We start from the raw sequence: 16,718 nt of genomic DNA, 5'->3' as shown, positions 1-16,718 counted from the left end.
CGTAAACATCGATGGCCAAACAACTAGTCCACGTAACTCTGTCATTATCATGAAATTAATCGTTTTGATTGGAAGGAAAGAGGAAACATTAATGTTTACAATTCAGAGTCATTACACTACTCTTTATTTTAATCAGGGTCATTCCTATGAAATAATCTTAGATCTGCTGTTAACGTTTCACAATATGTAGCCTATGCGCACGCTAAAAACGCAGTTGAAGGAAGCAGGACTTTTCAGAAGAAAAAACTAATAGTCCACTACAGAAGAATGAAATGCCACAATGACAGAGTAACGTGGACCAGGATAGTTGTTTGGCTATCGATTTTTTTGCCTAAGTAGCCTACTATTTGCTACATTCTTCGATAGCCAAACAAATGTTCTGGTGCACGTAACTCTGCCAGGCTATTGCATTTTGTACTTCTGTCGATCAATTTCTTATTTCTTGTCAGTTAACCTACTGCATCCAATCAGCGCTAAAGTGTAGTACCTACCCTTTCCGTTCAGAGTTAATGTAATGTGTTTTTGAGTTAATGTAATGTCGTTTTCCATTTGGGGGAGCGCGTTTTTGTATTGGGGGGAGGTGAACAAATCATCCGATTTGGGGGGTGTTGACTCGTATTGGGGGGAAGCGCGTTTTTGTATTGGGGGGAGGTGAACAAGTCATCCGTTTTGGGGGGAGTTGACTCGTATTGGGGGGGAGTATTTTCATTTGGGGGATGTACTCATATTAGGGGGTGTGGTTTGCACTTCAGGGCCACCGTAGTCAAGGGCCAGGGCCAGGTGTCAGGTGTCTGGTGTCAGGTGTCTGGTGTCAGGTGTCTGGTGTCTGGTGTCTGGTGTCTGGTGTCTGGTGTCAGGTGTCTAGTGTCTAGTGTCTAGTGTCTAGTGTCTAGGTCTAGGTCTGCCATACTGGGTCCAGTCTTGCTGCTAACAACATCAGAAGTGTTATGTCTTGGACCCAGACTTGACAAAAGACAAACTTTCCGACACTCTCTGACACACAGATGTAATCTCATACACACACTTACCCACAAATTCCCAAACATGGATGGAAACATGGACATGGTTTCACAAACATTGGCACACACACACACACACACTGGCATAGAGGTGCGTAACACACACACACACACACACATACACACAGCTCTGCAAATCAAACAATAAAAACCTGCAGAACACAGAGTTCTCGGTCATTCCTGTCTTTAATCACACTGAGAGATACCCAGAGGGTCACACTGCCAGTCGCAGGCCTCTCCGGAAGCTTCTGTTCTAGGCAGCATGGTGACACTCACTTATCCAGAACATATCCTTATATGGAGGCAGAACAAGCCTTTTGGGAGGGCAATTAGTCAGTAATTGGCACAAATGAGCTGACCCTTGCTGTGGTCAGCTATGCAGTTCAGTGGTGGACTGCATGGCTTGGACTACAAACACTCATAAATAAATAAAAAACTATGGTTTGTACAATGCTATGTTTAGATTTCTTGTCACAGCCCAAGAGCTGCATAGTCTGCTTTATGTAACCCAGATACATCTCGAGCAGGGGCGTAGCCAGAATAATATTTTTGGGTAGACCTAGAAAAATATGGATAGGCATTTTTTTCTTATTGACTTTGCAATGTGCACCCAATGCATCATTTTTCAGAGATACTTTCGTTTTTGGGTAGGCCTTAGAACAAGGCCTACTCGTTGCTACGCCCCTGATCTCGAGTAACATCTATGTGACTTGTTTATCTGTGGACATGACTATCTGAGATGTTTTATGTTTTTTACACTAGACGGTCCCTGAGAGAGAAATTAGGTTGGCCTTGTGGCTCATATGACGTCTCAGAAACGCCTATGTGAAAGACCATGTTACCTTGGAAACAGTGAGAGCCAGAGCTTGTGCAGAGCCCTATCCAAAACACAGTAGAGACTGTCGCTGCTTTGGTATAAAGATGTATTGATCTTTCTGAAGCTGCACTTGAAGCTGCAGCCCTGACCAGCATTGCCCAGTTGTGACTTAAGGGTTATTTAGGATTCCTATATGGTGAATGTATATTCCTTCCTGCCAAAGTAAATTCCTTGTCTGTGCAAACTTTCATGGCGATTAAAACACTTGAAATGCTGCCTCGTTTATGATTTAGCTTGAGTCAGGCTACACATCACACAAACATATTCCTCCTAACGTTGGCTATCTATTATACCAAAACAAGTAGCCTTCTGGGCAAATGAGGTCTGCATATGAAATATAGGTTACTTCATAATTAAGTAAATTGTTGACGTTGCAGTTACGGACTAGCAACATCACAAAATTACGTTGCTAGGAGGTCGCCGTTACGGACTGGCAACGTCACAAAACAACGTTGCTAGGAGGTCGCGGTTACCGACTGGCAACGTCGGAAAATAATGTTGCCACGACGTCACGGTTACGGATTGGCAACGTCCCAAAACAACGTTGCTAGGAGGTTGCGGTTACCGACTGGCAACGTCGGAAAATAAAGTTGCGACGACGTCGCGGTTACGGACTGGCAACGTCAGAAAATTACGTTGCTAGGAGGTTGCGGTTACGGACTGGCAACGTCGGAAAATAACGTTGCCACGACGTTGCGGTTACGGACTGGCAACGTCGGAAAATTAACGTTGCCACGACGTCGCGGTTACGGACTGGCAACGTCACAAGATGACGTTGCGGCAACCTACTGGCGCCCCACAGATGCACGGTCCCGCAACGTCGCCAAAGACGTTGCGGCAACGTATGTTTGGTCATCGCGTGACGTTGCGACAACGTCAGGGCAACGTAAATGTGTTAGCTGGGTTGGTTGTCCCTATAAGATTGTTTGAGGACGTGGTCATCGTTTGAAGAAAGTGCCTTGGTGATTATAAAACTGTAGCCTACTCAAACTTTAAAAAACTCAGATCTACCATTATCATAAGGGTGGTGAAAAAACACGGAAGGGGTAAATATTATGGTAACCGTTATTCAATTGTTCCATTACTCACACTTTGTTAATGCTATTCTAGCACCTACTTGCATATACGAAATATTGTGAATAATTTATCGTCCAATAATAATTTAGGCAATAGGCTATAGGACCTAGCCCTTCAACATGTGCCTCATGATCGCTAATTAATAGCAGGTCATAAGACCAACCGCTGTTTATGAACGCAGTTTCCAGAAGTTGTCAACCCCTTTTGCTTTATCACGCCCCCTCGCCCTGTTTTCTGGCTTTGGATTAGTCGCTGTCAGGTGCAAAACCTTCCGATCTGCACTCAGACAGCCTGCCTTTCGGAGCGGCCGCACCGTTACTAGGCAAAAAAATGGACCAGCGAACTGATTAGTGCTATAATCACAGAAGCACTCCGGGGAGAGTGATCATGGCTAGTCGGCGAAAAGACAACCCTCGCGTCCGCACCGGAGACAGTGGCGTCGACATAAAAACATCTAGGAAGCCGCGGCAACGGGATTCACCAAGCGAGGCAGAGGACTCAACCGAATCAATGACGGATCTACCACAATGGATGCGCCTGTATTTCTATGGGATGCACGGTGTAACTCTGGACATCCTGCTGTCCTCTGTACGCGGGTTTATAGGTAACCAAGACCCGAAACTATTTGGTTTCTCATCTCCTTATCTGTGCATCATGCATTCGCTGACCTATTTTGTATTAGAGAAAGTCTACATGCAAAAGAGGTGTTTTCACGGACGACCCGCTGTTTTTCATTTAGTTTTCTACCCCTCGGTTTATATCGGGCTGCAGATTCTGATTGGGAATATAAATACTTTGACTGAGCAGGTTAGAATGGTGTCAGCGTCGCAGCTCGCAGTTCACTATATTCTAGCGCTGTACTTCACCCAAGTGTTCCACAAGGGGCTGTCGCAGCTTCAGTACGACGGCCCCAGCCAAAGCATCCAGGCTGATATCACTCAGGAGCGGCGGAGGTCGAACGGACTGCCTGGTGCTATGCGGTTCTTGTTTTTTGGAATGCACGGTTTTCTGGACGAGGTCGTGTTCACTTCAGTGTTTAACCTGGTGGAGAAATCCGACCGGACAATGAGCGGACACACGTCCCTGTGGTCATTTTTTATGTACGGGAGCTGCAGCTTCGTGGTGGAGAAGCTCTACCTATACTTGCACTTCAAACGAGGCTGGGGAACTTTGAAGAGACTCCCAATCTACATATGCTTTATCTATACTTGGGAGTTCTGCTGGGGACTGGCTCTGCGTCAGTACGACGCTTGTTCGTGGGATTACTCGCATTACCCATTCAATTTCATGGGTCTAATCACTCTACTGTACCTTCCTGGATGGGTCTGCCTTAGCCTCTATCAAGATGTCCTGTCCAACGTTTTGCTGCGAGTCAAGTGCAGCACCAAAGATGAGGAGAGGGACCCGGGCGCCGGTGTCAACGGACGCCTCCTGCTGAAAAAGAAATGAATAAACTAAATTGACAGGATTTATGAAAAATAAAATATATCAGATAACCTTATCCCATAGTCCAATTCTATATGAATTAATACCGTTATAACGATATTAATGGTTGTTCACTGATTATTTAAGGCAGGGGTTTTCAACTGGTTTTGTCCCAGGGACCACCATTCTTCCTGGAAAGTATTCTGCGGCCCACTGATGTGACTTCGCGTGAGCGCGTTTACGTGTGTGAGTGCGTGCGTGCATGTGGATCGAAGGAAGTTTTAACATTTCGTTTTCCATGTGGTTTTTATTTAAAAACCTCAAACAAATCTAGATATATCTACTTAAAAACCTCAAACAATATACATAGAATCTGAAAAATTGAAATATGTGTATGTGAGATTCTGAACAATTCTGAAAAATATGTGTAAAAAACAACAAAAACGGTTGATTTCGGTTTTTCACGACATTCAAGAGTAATCAGGAAATGTATTGAAATATCAAAGCAAATTTATTAAAATAAAAAATCAATGGTGGACTGATAAACATAGGCTCGTGTCCCAGATCCCCTGCAATGCCGCCGCAGACCACCAGAGGGCCGCGGACCCCCGGTTGAAACCCCCTGATATAAGGACAAGGTCTTTAAGACTCTGATGAGTGTAACCTACTTACACTTAAAAATGTGTATTTCCTAAACGGAAAAAATAGGTAGCTGTCAACAGCTTTAATCTGTGATACACTAAATATTGTCAGTCTGCGCACTCCAGCAAGGTGACACATTTCCTACAACAAACTGCCGTTTATAACTTGCTTGATTTGAGTGATTCATTACTGCTCTAATATTCCTAATATTTAAATTTCGCTGTTTTCTATTTTTGATGTCGGTCTATTTTGATAGCTAATATTGAGTAGCAGCCTTAGATATGCATGATGGCCTAAAACAAGAGATTGATAGCATGCTTTCAACACATTTATTGCATGATATTGCCTGATTGCTGATGTTGTTCCTTTTCGAGAAACGCACGACGAGTAGAATCCGTTTGATAGACTGTACAGTCAGTGACAGGAAAGCAACCGAGCAAATGACCGAGAGATAACTTTACTGTGAATTTTTTATGTACCAAATCTGTTTCGGAGTGCCTTTCTGAGCAACCTTGGGCAGACAGAAAACAGCACTAAACTAGTTCTAGTGCAAGGCACTATCCTCCGTATTTTAGATGTGTGAAAAGGCGTCGACATGGAGGTCAATTGGATCTCACAGAGAAGGGTGCATGGACATTGATAAAGCAGCTGTTAGCTGGTGATGGTTACCGTCTGCCTATGGTTGTGTGATTCTTGTTAGAATCCATAGAAAGTGAGAACTGACAAAGGTAAAGGGGTAATTGTAGACCATGGGACATGACAGAAATGTCTAAAGTGACCAAAGATGATGGCTGACTCATTATGTTTTACAACTTGATCATTACACGTTTATAAGCAGGATGTTATGTAGTCACTTTTAATTCATTATGACTAGGGACCTGACTTGTCCACGTTGGGTGATGCAGTCAATAAAAAAAGAAAACAGACCCCATAAATTATGGTTCTCGGAAGAGTAAAAGTTTGGAAGGTGACGAGAGACTGCTGGTGTCTGATCTGTAGGCTGGCCACCAGTCATTTAGGCTCTGCTTGAGACAATATGAGGACTGTTATTTCTCCAGTTATTCAGATGGATAATGTGTGCATTATAAATACATGCATTGTACTGTATGAAGGATGTGTGTACAGAACACTGCACATTCTTTTTGACCAGACCTTCTTCACTTTGTCACTCTACCCAGACTATTGCCTTGTGGTGCTTTTTGTACGCATTAAACATTGTATCATATTTTAGAATTTACTACCGTACAGATTGTAATACCACATTTGAGAATATAGTACAGTGGAACAATCCAGTACAGTGGACAGATCTGTGTTCTAGAGTCTTGTAAAATTGTCTTTCCTCCAGTACTTTGTCTAAAGGGGCCATACCACAGATACATGTCTGAATACCTTGCACTGTGACTTTGAAATTCAAATTGATATTCAACTGGAACTTGAAATTGTAAATGTACCTTTGTTACACTGGATTACACTGCATGTTTGAATGAAATCTGTGTCCTGGCCTTGTGTTGGGGCTACCTTTTACGCACTGGGTAACAAACCTTTTTTTCTGAAGACTCAGGTTGTTGAATCAGAGACCCAGTGTCCTAGACATGTGATGGAGACTGCATTTGTATATCTGACTGCCATTTCAAAACAAGCATTGCTATTGGTGGACTGTATGCAGAATTGGTTCAGATACCACAGAAGCACAATTTACAACATGATTGTTCTGATGAGTTTGTTTCACAATAGTTACATGGACATCTGCTAAAATGGCAGCTAACATTGCATATCTAAGTATAAAATGTATGTTTTTAAACTATTAAAAAGTGTGCTACCCAGAATGGGGGAATATTTAACATGGCAAGGTTGGCAGTGTGATATATATAATATTTGAAAAATGACACTGCAGAGATTAATTTAATGATCGAATGAGAATTGTTTGTTAAGATTTGTTATTTACTTGATTAAAAAAAATGGAATTCCACCACAAATGGTGTTCTTTGATGCTCTTATTCAATTCACATTTTTACCATAAATCTTTTCTCATTTTGAATCCTCTTGGAGAATGTGTAAAGTGTGTGTGTGTTAACCACTGTAGCTTTTGAAGCTTATCTTATTTTAACCCACTTCTCTAAATCCACACCAGACTGTCATCACAGATCATTTTCTTCTAGGTCAGAATACAGAACACTGCTGGTTCAGACGTTCACTGCTGTTGAATAAAGAAGTAGGCTACATGTTAAATCATGTGGTGCAAGAGACCACTAGAAAAAAATCAATCTAATCTCCAAACTACTAATGGCTAATTACTATTACGAAGTTGAGGAGTCATTCGTTCATCAGCAGGCAGGTAGGTAATGATTCTTTCTCTGAAAGTAATTTGTTCTCTCTGAAAAGTCATATGAATCTCTTTCAGTTCTGTAGCATCAGCTGACTGCATGTGAGGTGTAGGCCATGTTGACCAAAGGATGTGAGGAATGAGTTCCTATCACTTGGTCACCATGAAGTGTGGTCACAGAGACCATTCAAAATGTTTTTCATTAACACACACATGCACACACACGCACACATGCTCACCATTATCAGAGGGAAGTTTGATTATTGCTTTAAGGAACTCCCCTGTCACACAGTCATATCTAATGGGCTGGCATGCAATCCCTGGGTGACTACATTAATGTGCTCTGGAACACTTATAAACCCCAACACTTCCTCCATTTGGGAGCATGCATAAGAACAAACTATCATATCACTTTTAACACCACTTGTGGTGCTAACTTCTTTCGCACATCTCTCTAAAGCCGTTCCTCCAAAAATAGCATTGCAATGCCGTAAACCCGTGATTGGGGCTTAGAAACCAGAGACGGTTGACTTCCAAGGCCATTCTCTTCCCTTCAGAGCTTTGACATATCAAGGCCTTTCACAGTAATCACCTTTACTAGGGTGTCACTTCAGATTCACTCAGTCCACAACAAGGAAATCATTCGGTTTCTATTTACACACACAGTCAAATGGTACGCAAATGACTACAGGAACAATGTTGTCAGAGGTAAACATTAAATATCCCATGAACCCACATCCGTTTCTCCAATTAGCACCAAGGTTATTCTGTGGATTGATTATTTGTTCAGGTTGTATTGCTCATAGACACAGCAGGATGCACAGAGCAGATGTTACATTGTTTTAACACCATGAAAACTGTCTGTGTTCTCATTGGTGAACAGTATTTGTTTGATTGTTCGTGTGTTGAAGCATCCCTCCAACAAATGCTCTACGTTAGCACACAATCCTTCCTTTGAATCACAGGCATTCACTGTATGCCTATACTTTCTCCAGATAGCCAAGACGTGTCATCGCTTGAGTTGTTTTTTCTTGTTCACCTTATCCTTAACGCTGCTGGATTGCTCCATGTGAGAAGTCACTTTCTTCTTCACAGTTTTGGTCTTCGTGGCATGGCCCTGCTTGTGTCTGTACAGCAGGGCTTTGGGCAGGTGTTTGGGCAGCTCGGGGGAGCAGGTGAGCCCGGCGTAGCATTGGCAGGTGAACCTGCTGGTGAAGAACCTCAGATCGGCCGCAGAGGGTCGTCCCAGAGCCCTGTAGCTGCCCCGGGAACGCCGAATGCGGAAGTTTCCGGGGCGGAGGTGGAGGTAGTGGTCCGAGTTGTAGTGTCGACGCACGCAGCGGCCGTTCCCCTGGCACAGGAAGTCGCTGCAGAGCTGGGCGGCGGCCGTCACGTTGGCGATGTAGGGGTTTAGCGTGGTGGTGAGGTAAGTAGAGAGGGCCTCGCATGAGGCCTGGGGGGGGGGGGAAGAGGAAGAGAGGGAAAACAAGGAGAAGAGGTAAACGTGTGACAGACATCGGACAAGGGACAGCAAGAGAAAGGGAGAAATGGGGAGAGCAGAAAGAAGAGAGGACAGAGGAAAAGGAGGGAAGGGGGAGGGCAAGGATCGGAGGGCAAGAAGGACAGACAACCAATCAAAGACGTCGCTGAGCGGGACGAGAACAAAGACAAAAGGCTCTCATTGGTGAATCGTTTGTGAATGGTGAGGCGCAGGTAGTCAGTTACCAGAGCCTTGTCACTGTCAGTCTACAGTAGCACTACAGCTGGAGGGTATTCTCTGTCAGTGCATCTCCAGAAAGAGGGGATGGAGCGGGGGGGGGGGGTGTCTGGGGGTGTCAAATTACCTTGTCGTTGTAGTCAGCACTGGCTCCCCACATGACTGCTCCAGAAGCCCCTAGTGCTGCACTCTCCCCAATAGTGCTGACCAGATCCCTCTGGAAACACACACACAAGCACACACATACACACACACACAGCAGGGGGGCAAGGGTGAGGGGGGGAGGGATAGGATGACACAGGTCAGGTTGTTGTTACACCTTCAAAACCAAACCCCCTGGAACTCTGGAGGCGATCTTTCTGGAAGGGGTCTCCTGGCCAGCCGGACCTGAATCTCTTTGTTTCTGACCTGGCTGAGGAACCGTCGGTTCCGGTCTATAAAGACGGGCCTTGTGTAGACAAACACGGGAGCGGTGGCGTGGTGCTTGGGTAGGGCCGATACCCTCAGGGCCTCATGCACACGGTTTCTTACCAGCAAGGCGGCGCTGGGACTGTCCCCCAGAGAGGCCTGCCCCAGATACAAACAAGAAACAACAACATGACTCGATGTCGTCCGTGAGAGCGTACCAAGCCGCCAAAATACTGGATGCGTCGGATTTACTCCTAGTATTACTGTCCTAGTGACAGTAGTAAAGAGGCGGCGCCAAAACCAGCACACAGAAGCCGGATATATGCTAGTGTACCTGGAGGTACACTGAGGGGTAGAGGGCTGAGCTGGCCTCCCACAGCCAGAGCAGCTCATCGTTCTGGGCCCGGACCTCATGCGAGCAGCGTCCTGTGTAGCCTGGCTCCAGCCAGCCATAGTTGTAGCAGTTGGGGAACAGGTAGAAGCCCCACAGGTAGTTGGGCCGCAGTCTTCTGCCCAGGGACAAGGTCTCTGACATGTAGCTCCTGGCTGCTGCCTGGGAGGATGGATGGGTGGATGGGTGGATGGATGGATGGATGGGTGGGTGGATTAATAAATAGATAGATTGATAAATTAATGAATTCTATATTATTATAATAACATGTGCAAGTGTATGAACAAATGAAATAATTAATGTATAGTCAATTATGTGTGAGTATTAATTAGTGAGTGAGTGAGTGAGTGAGTGAGTGAGTGAGTGAGTGAATGAGTGGGTAAGTGGGTGGGTGAGGGAGAGAGGGAGGGAATTAGTAATGAGTGATTGAACAGGACAGTGCCGTATTCCTCTGACCTGGAATTGCTTCTTGGCCTGGATGTTTGCCTGGAGGGCTGTCAGAGAGGGTTTTTTCTGGCGAGCATGGCTCACTGACAGAGTCTTGTAGATATGCTTGGAGCCCCAGTTCCTCACCCACAGGGGGCGCCACTCCTCCCAGTCTATCACCGCCAGGCCTCGTCTGCTCCTGACAGGAAGAGAAGAAACAGGAAGCGTGGAACTCCTGGACACTGACCTCAGCTCTGCATTCTTGTACATTTTCACACCCATTTTTAAATCCTGTTTGTCATGGTATGCCATGGTATTTGGATAGGGAAAGCAGATACTTATGATTTTTAACAAGGGCATATTGTTTTGTAGAAGAAAGTTAAGCCTGTAGGCACTGCCTCTTATAACACTCTCAGTGATACCAAACTCTCTTAGTGTTATGAAAATCGTTACATGAAATGAAAAGAAGCACTGTTGTACATTCTGAAAGCTAACTGATTTTATATTATTTTCCGGGTGACTGCCATGTCCTCTAAGATCTGAGCATTGTCAACCTCTAGGCTGGGCAGTACCAGTTTAAACCAGTTACATCCAATTATCTGTACTCTAACTAGTTCACATCAGTTAATACCAATCCATCCCAGTTCGTACCAGTTTATACTTGTTTCCCAGTCAATGTATACCAGTTAATCCTCTTTTATACTAGTTTATACCAGTTTGTACCTAGAGGGTATGTAGTAGATGATGTCAGCGCGGGCCTTGGCCAAACTGGCCCTCAGGTTTCCCCTCTGAGGGATGCCGCCGTAGAGCTGGCGCTCCCCAGCCTGGTCCACGCGGGGGTAGAGACCCAGACGGTCGGTGTAGAAGAGAGACAGGAACTGGCCAGGGACCTGGAAACCAACCGACAGATATATTTTTCCGGCCACTTCTGCAGCAGTGGTAGACAAAGGTAGGTAGAACATGAAATTTCACACAGTATCTTTTTTCCTTAAATTAGAACAAGGAATGAGGAACGATAAGGAATAACAAGTGAAAAGAAGTATTGGTTCAACTGTGTGAATTTGCACATGGGTGGACGGACCGATGGATGGATAAGTTAGTTTTCTGGTTCACGTGCTTTGCTCAAGACGGCTGTAGGCTGTTCATCGATTCGTCGTTGTTGCTCACCTTGGCCGGCGTGGCCACACCTTTAAAGGGCGAGCTGTCAAGGGTGACGTTGTACCGGTTACACACCAGTTCTGGGATGTTCCAGCTCACGATGAAGGGCTGGCGCTCAAACAGGGGGGGGGCTGTGTGGGGGAGGGGTGGCCTGGGGCGACGCGCAGGTGTGGGCCGTTGTGGGGGGGTGGTTTTTGACGGAGGAGGAGGAGAGGTTTCGGGCCTGGGCGACGGTGAGTTTGAGGGAGAGGGGGACGTTTTAGGCGGGGGGCGATGAATATGGGGTTGTCAGGGCTGAGGTAAGGATTGGCGTTGGAGGATGGGTAGGGATGGTCGTTGGGAAAGAGGAGGGAGAGGTTGTGAGGAGAGAGGAGGAGAAGGTTGTAGAGGGAGAGGAGGGGGAGGTTGTGGGGGGAGAGGATGGGGAGGTTGTGGGGGGATAGGAGGGGGAGGTTGTGGGGGGAGAGGAGGGGGAAGTTGTGGGGGGAAAGGAGGGGGAGGGTGTGGGGGGAGGGGAAAGGGCTTTTTTAGGGTGGGTCGGGGTCGAAGTGTTTGAACCTGCTGGCGTGGTAGAGGCAGGGGAGCTGGGGGTGGAGGCTTCTAGAAGGGTGGGAGTGCTGGTGAACAAGGAGGTAGCAGGAGCAGTGGTGGTGTGGGAGAGGGGTGGTATGGTGTTGGTAGTGGTGGTGGAGGCGTTGAAGGGAGCGGGTGTGGGGGCACCACCCAGGAGACAGAGGGCGAAGGTGGGCAGCAACAGCAGCATACAGCTTCCGCTCTTCTGGATGAACCAATCCATCCTTTCCTCTGAGGGAAAGCAGAAAACAGCAATAAAATAGCTTGGAGCTTGCAGTACACAACTGCTCATAATTCTACCGAACGAACTGAACAGAAATCGACTCCCGTCCTGGGCTACAATTGAAAAGACGCCAAATTACAAACTACAAATGCAAATAATAGAGAAGAATCCCAGAAGAAGACCTTAGAAATCAATGCAGATTCTCCAAGGGCCTATTTCAGTTTCAAATCCATGTTTAATCTAGAACTTTAGCCAGGATCTTTAGCCAGGCCCAAGAGCCAGAGAAATCATCCACACATATCACTGAGGTGCAGCCCATATATCAAAGATCTGCAGAGACATGCTGGTCAAGCTGAGGCTTGTATCTTGGCGGAGGCAACACAGTGCCATGAATCTCTGTCTAGAATCTCTGCCACCACAATCGACCGCTACCCCACAATCCCCCCGTTTTCTCGCCCTGCCAAACCTAACCCACAGAAACGGCTGACAAATAGGGTAAATAGGATGAATAGGAAAACGCAGACACAGTACCTGGACATCCCTCCAGCGCTTCGCCACGGGTACCTTGAGTCGGGAGCCTCTGTGTTTCAGGAGAACCGCGCCAGGACCTCCAGTTTTCTCTCACTGGTGCTGAAGGAGAGTGAGAGCGCCCGGAGAAAGAAAAACAACTTTCTGGTCCGCCGCGCCGCCTGGTCAGGACAAGACAGGAGGAGAACGAGGCAGAGGGAGGAGGGTGGGGGGACGAGAGAGAAGGTGGAAGGAGAGAGGGAGAGAAAAGGGCCGTAGAGGGGAGAGGGGTCACTAGAGGGCATGGGAGAGGACTGGGCAAAGTGGAGGAAAGGGGAGATGACAGGGGGGCTGGGGAGAGCAACCACACTGGAACAGTGCACAAGGACGTGGCCCGGATCGTGTTTGCCCATGAAGAATATGTTGTTGTCTGGAGATAGTCTTGTTATGATTGCTCCGTGCCCAGTTTACCTTGGAACATGGGAGGAAGGAACACCCGGGTGTGAGGTTGTGGAGCGTGCACTGCTTTAACCTCTGCACTGAGTAGAGGCCTGGACCTTAGCCAGGGACGGAGGCTGGAACTGGGTCTAGGGAGGCTGATGGGGCTGGGATTGGGGCTGAGGGCTGGTGTTGAGGCCAGGGTTGGAGCTGACAGCTGGAGACTAGGGCTAGGATGATGGTTGATCGATTGTGCAGGGCCTGATTAGGTTTTTACAGGGATAAGAGTTTCGGCAAGAGACAAGACTAGGGTAGTGGCTTGAGAAAAGGGATAATAGGCTCGGGCCAGGACTAGTGTTAATAGCAGGGCTGGGACTAGAACTACGACTACGACTACGACTACGACTACGACTATGACTAGGGCTAGGGCTAGGGCTAGGGCTAGGGTTACTGGAACAATATTCATGAACGATTTTGTTGTTATGATTCCACAGTTGCTTTCTAACAGTGACTCAAAGCTTCTGTTGCACAGAGGTGTGACCAGTCACACTAAACAGCACCACTGTACAACAACGTCACGGTAGTTAAAACAGGGTTGATTTGTGGCCAAAACCTGTATGTATTTTGTAATGGAAATGTTGGTCATATGCATAGATGTATGTGTATGAAATCTATAATCTTCTATGTTCATTGGTAAGAGACAGGAAGGGAAGGTAATTAAGTTGAGTTCAAAGGAATGTGAGGTGCTGATGGCTCTGTGGGCAGCTTGCCCTGGGGGATGGGTGAAGCATTTTATATGGCCTTCTGTCCTCTGGTTACTGTAAGGGGTCAATGAGACAGTTGCTCTGAACTTTGGCTAGAAGGACTGTGTCCTGTTTCATTGTTTGTGTTAATTAAAAGTATTGTTTGAAGATGGTCACACAAAGGACAGTTGACCATTTGACTGGTCAACCCCTGTGGCTTTATTATCTACTGCTCTGGGGAGAGCTGTGACATCAAAGAACAGTGAAACAATCGCTAGGGAGATGTATTGTTTCAAACTGTCACCAAGTTGAGTTGGCCAATCACAGAGTTTGTTTCATTGATTGATTGACCATATAGAATGCCATTTGATCTTAAGTTTATATAAGGCAGTGCATGAGTGCTGGCTGATCATCACTCTTGCGAACGATTTGTGGCTATCACACCCTTCGCCAAGACGGATCACAAAGTACTTTGTTTAAATCATATGTAATTGTATAGTCTAATAAATTGTATTAAAACCATATCCCTTGACTATTCAGATCGACACAGTGCCACTCGAATTCTTCCTTTACAATTTGTAGCAACAAAGCTGTGTTGCTCACAGTTATCTGTTTTCAATGTTTCACTGTATAGTGTGTACATTAAAAGTCAGATATTACTCCATAACTCTAAAAGGACTGTAATATGATAAGTTACTAAATTGTTTTCTGTCTGTGTTTCGCTAGCTAGTGTCTTGTCCAGTTGTTAGACTGCCTTTCTCTTTAGACTGGACTGTCTCACACCTGAGTGACAGGATAGCAGAATTATATACTAAGAACTTAGCTGAACCTAACTCATGGCCAGACACTGTTGTCCGGTTGTGAGGGTGCGTCACACTATGCAACGATTGCAAATAAATGTTTTGGCAGGGCGAGTTATTATCGGAGTTGTGCGAGGTTGTTGGTTTTTCCCCTATAGGACACAAGAGTCTGTCTGCCTGGCTTGTTGAACATGGCTGCCGTGTGGGCTGGAGAGTCACAGACGCACAAGAAACCATAAACAATGTTCCTTCAGGTGACCTTTGACCATCCTCGTGGGTTAGGCTAGGGTTAGAGTCAAGGTTGTCTGGGGGGTTGTCTACGTGGAACCATTAATGTATGTGTGTTTGTGTGTGTGTGTGAAGGTGGTGTGGGATAGAGAAAGTAATTTAGGGGATGGAGCAGGCTATGAGAAGTAGGGAGGGTGGGGTGAAAGACCTGGCAATGGTGATGATCAGACTGATGGGGGTGGAGAAGAAGGGATTTTTTTTAGGGGGGGGGGGGGTGCAGATGGTGATGTCAGAGACACCACGTCTGTCTTCAGAACACAGGGGGGGTGAAGGTTGGGGGGGTTGTCAAAAGAAGGGGCACCTGCTGTACCTATATAGCCTGTGCAAACATGAACGGTACATGTGACTTCTCATGCTGTTCTGTCAAACACAGCCTCCTTATTCACCACCAGAGGGCAGTCTCCATAACACGTATAAGGAACAGGAAGGTACTTTTTGAATCAGAATCAGAATCGTGTTTAATGGCCAAGTAAGTGGTCACAAACAAGGAATTGACTTTGGTGGGCAGGTGCATACAATGAACATTTAAACATAGGGGCCACAACGGAAATGCTCAAAGTTCCCCCACTGACTCTCCAGTATGTGTCTTGCATTCTTTAAAATGATCTACTCTTGAGTGTAGTGGACTACTTAAGCCCTGTAACCATCTGCAATCCCCTAGGATACGTTTTGAGAGGGGAATGGGCCCTTCGTTATTCCTGGATCCTCATTACGGCTAGTTTGAAAGGCACTAGTATACACTGAATACACTGGTATAGCCTGCCACCTCTTGGCAAAAATAGACAACTGTCACATGCACATATCATGGGCCGGTTCTATGAACATGCTATGCTATGCTAAGTTTCTGCCACTCCGAGCAGCCTTTAGATGTGGATGGTACATTAGCATAACACATAAACATACCTCAGATTCCATCAAAGTATATTTTGGGAACACTTGTTGGCTCAAGTCTTAGTGGGGGGGTAGTTTGGCCTCAGTGGGGGAGTCAGAAAGAATATACTGGAAGCATTATGACCTCAGACTTCATGATATAATATACAGCAAGGCTACTTCAATCATCTGTAGTACTACTTGGCGTAATTGTTGTAGGGTTAATTGTTTGAAAGAGCTTGGGGAGTTGACTGCCACAACTCATGGTATATTTGTCATATATTGCACCCCCCTGGGTGGACTACTAAAACCGTTACATCGTAGGGATTTAAAACAAAAGTGTGTTTTACATTGGACATGTTGGGGTGTTCCATAAGACCATGAGTGTGCAGAGTGTGTACAAGCCGGAACAGGTCGACAATGATACTGTGTGATGCACAACATTTTTCCTTGAGGACAGGGCCGGATCCAGGGGGGGAGCTGGGGTGGGCTGCCCCCCCCCCCCAGTGGGCTGCCCCCCCCCCCCCCCCCCAAGCTCATTCTGACTTAAGCCCAAATAGTTACATGTTGAAGCTATGAAAAAGTCTTCTAGTGCTTTCAGTAATGTGCTTTTTTTCAATTAATCTTTTTAAAAGATTCCCCAGTGATTGTCTGGTTGATAATGGGCAACGTAGGTTAGAGCTCCGCATCCACGTTTACCGATAAAAGTGAAATCAACCTTGAATCTCTTGCCACTCACTTGGTCTCAAAGTTAATGTATATCAGTCTTCTGTGGAGGCCTTTTAACGAATAGTAAAGTGCAGCATTGGTGTT

General features: G+C 46.0%; 2 protein-coding genes across 2 annotated transcripts; one reads left to right on the top strand and one right to left on the bottom strand.

Moving 5' to 3' along the window:
• Window positions 1-3,182: 3,182 nt before the first annotated feature.
• On the top strand, window positions 3,183-7,003 carry LOC124488600 (transmembrane protein 229A). Its single transcript, XM_047051301.1, has one exon. The coding sequence runs from the start codon at window positions 3,361-3,363 to the stop codon at window positions 4,420-4,422; it is 1,062 nt and encodes a 353-aa protein (XP_046907257.1). The 5' UTR covers window positions 3,183-3,360; the 3' UTR covers window positions 4,423-7,003.
• Window positions 7,004-8,372: 1,369 nt separating this feature from the next.
• On the bottom strand, window positions 8,373-12,259 carry LOC124488584 (hyaluronidase PH-20-like). The gene is made up of 8 exons (XM_047051280.1): window positions 12,022-12,259; window positions 11,473-11,594; window positions 11,029-11,195; window positions 10,336-10,504; window positions 9,823-10,041; window positions 9,489-9,647; window positions 9,208-9,297; window positions 8,373-8,816 (listed from the first exon to the last, which is right to left on the bottom strand). Exons 1-8 carry the CDS (start codon window positions 12,257-12,259, stop codon window positions 8,373-8,375), a joined length of 1,608 nt encoding a protein of 535 aa, XP_046907236.1.
• Between the last annotated feature and the right edge of the window lie 4,459 nt (window positions 12,260-16,718).

This window comes from Hypomesus transpacificus, unplaced genomic scaffold (genome assembly GCF_021917145.1).
Source record: "Hypomesus transpacificus isolate Combined female unplaced genomic scaffold, fHypTra1 scaffold_146, whole genome shotgun sequence".
Classification (NCBI taxonomy): domain Eukaryota; kingdom Metazoa; phylum Chordata; class Actinopteri; order Osmeriformes; family Osmeridae; genus Hypomesus; species Hypomesus transpacificus.
Note: the sequence above shows the minus strand (reverse complement) of the source record. Positions and strands in the feature narration are given on the sequence as shown.

Excerpts from the sequence above, each read along its gene's own strand:
- LOC124488600 (XM_047051301.1), top strand. The coding sequence starts at position 3,361 with ATGGCTAGTCGGCGAAAAGACAACCCTCGCGTCCGCACCGGAGACAGT.
- LOC124488584 (XM_047051280.1), bottom strand. The coding sequence starts at position 12,259 with ATGGATTGGTTCATCCAGAAGAGCGGAAGCTGTATGCTGCTGTTGCTG. Across the intron at positions 10,505-11,028 it reads ATCTACTACATACCCTCTAG|GAGCAGACGAGGCCTGGCGG; the intron begins GTACAAACTGGT and ends TCTTCCTGTCAG. Across the intron at positions 10,042-10,335 it reads AGGCCAAGAAGCAATTCCAG|GCAGCAGCCAGGAGCTACAT; the intron begins GTCAGAGGAATA and ends CCATCCTCCCAG.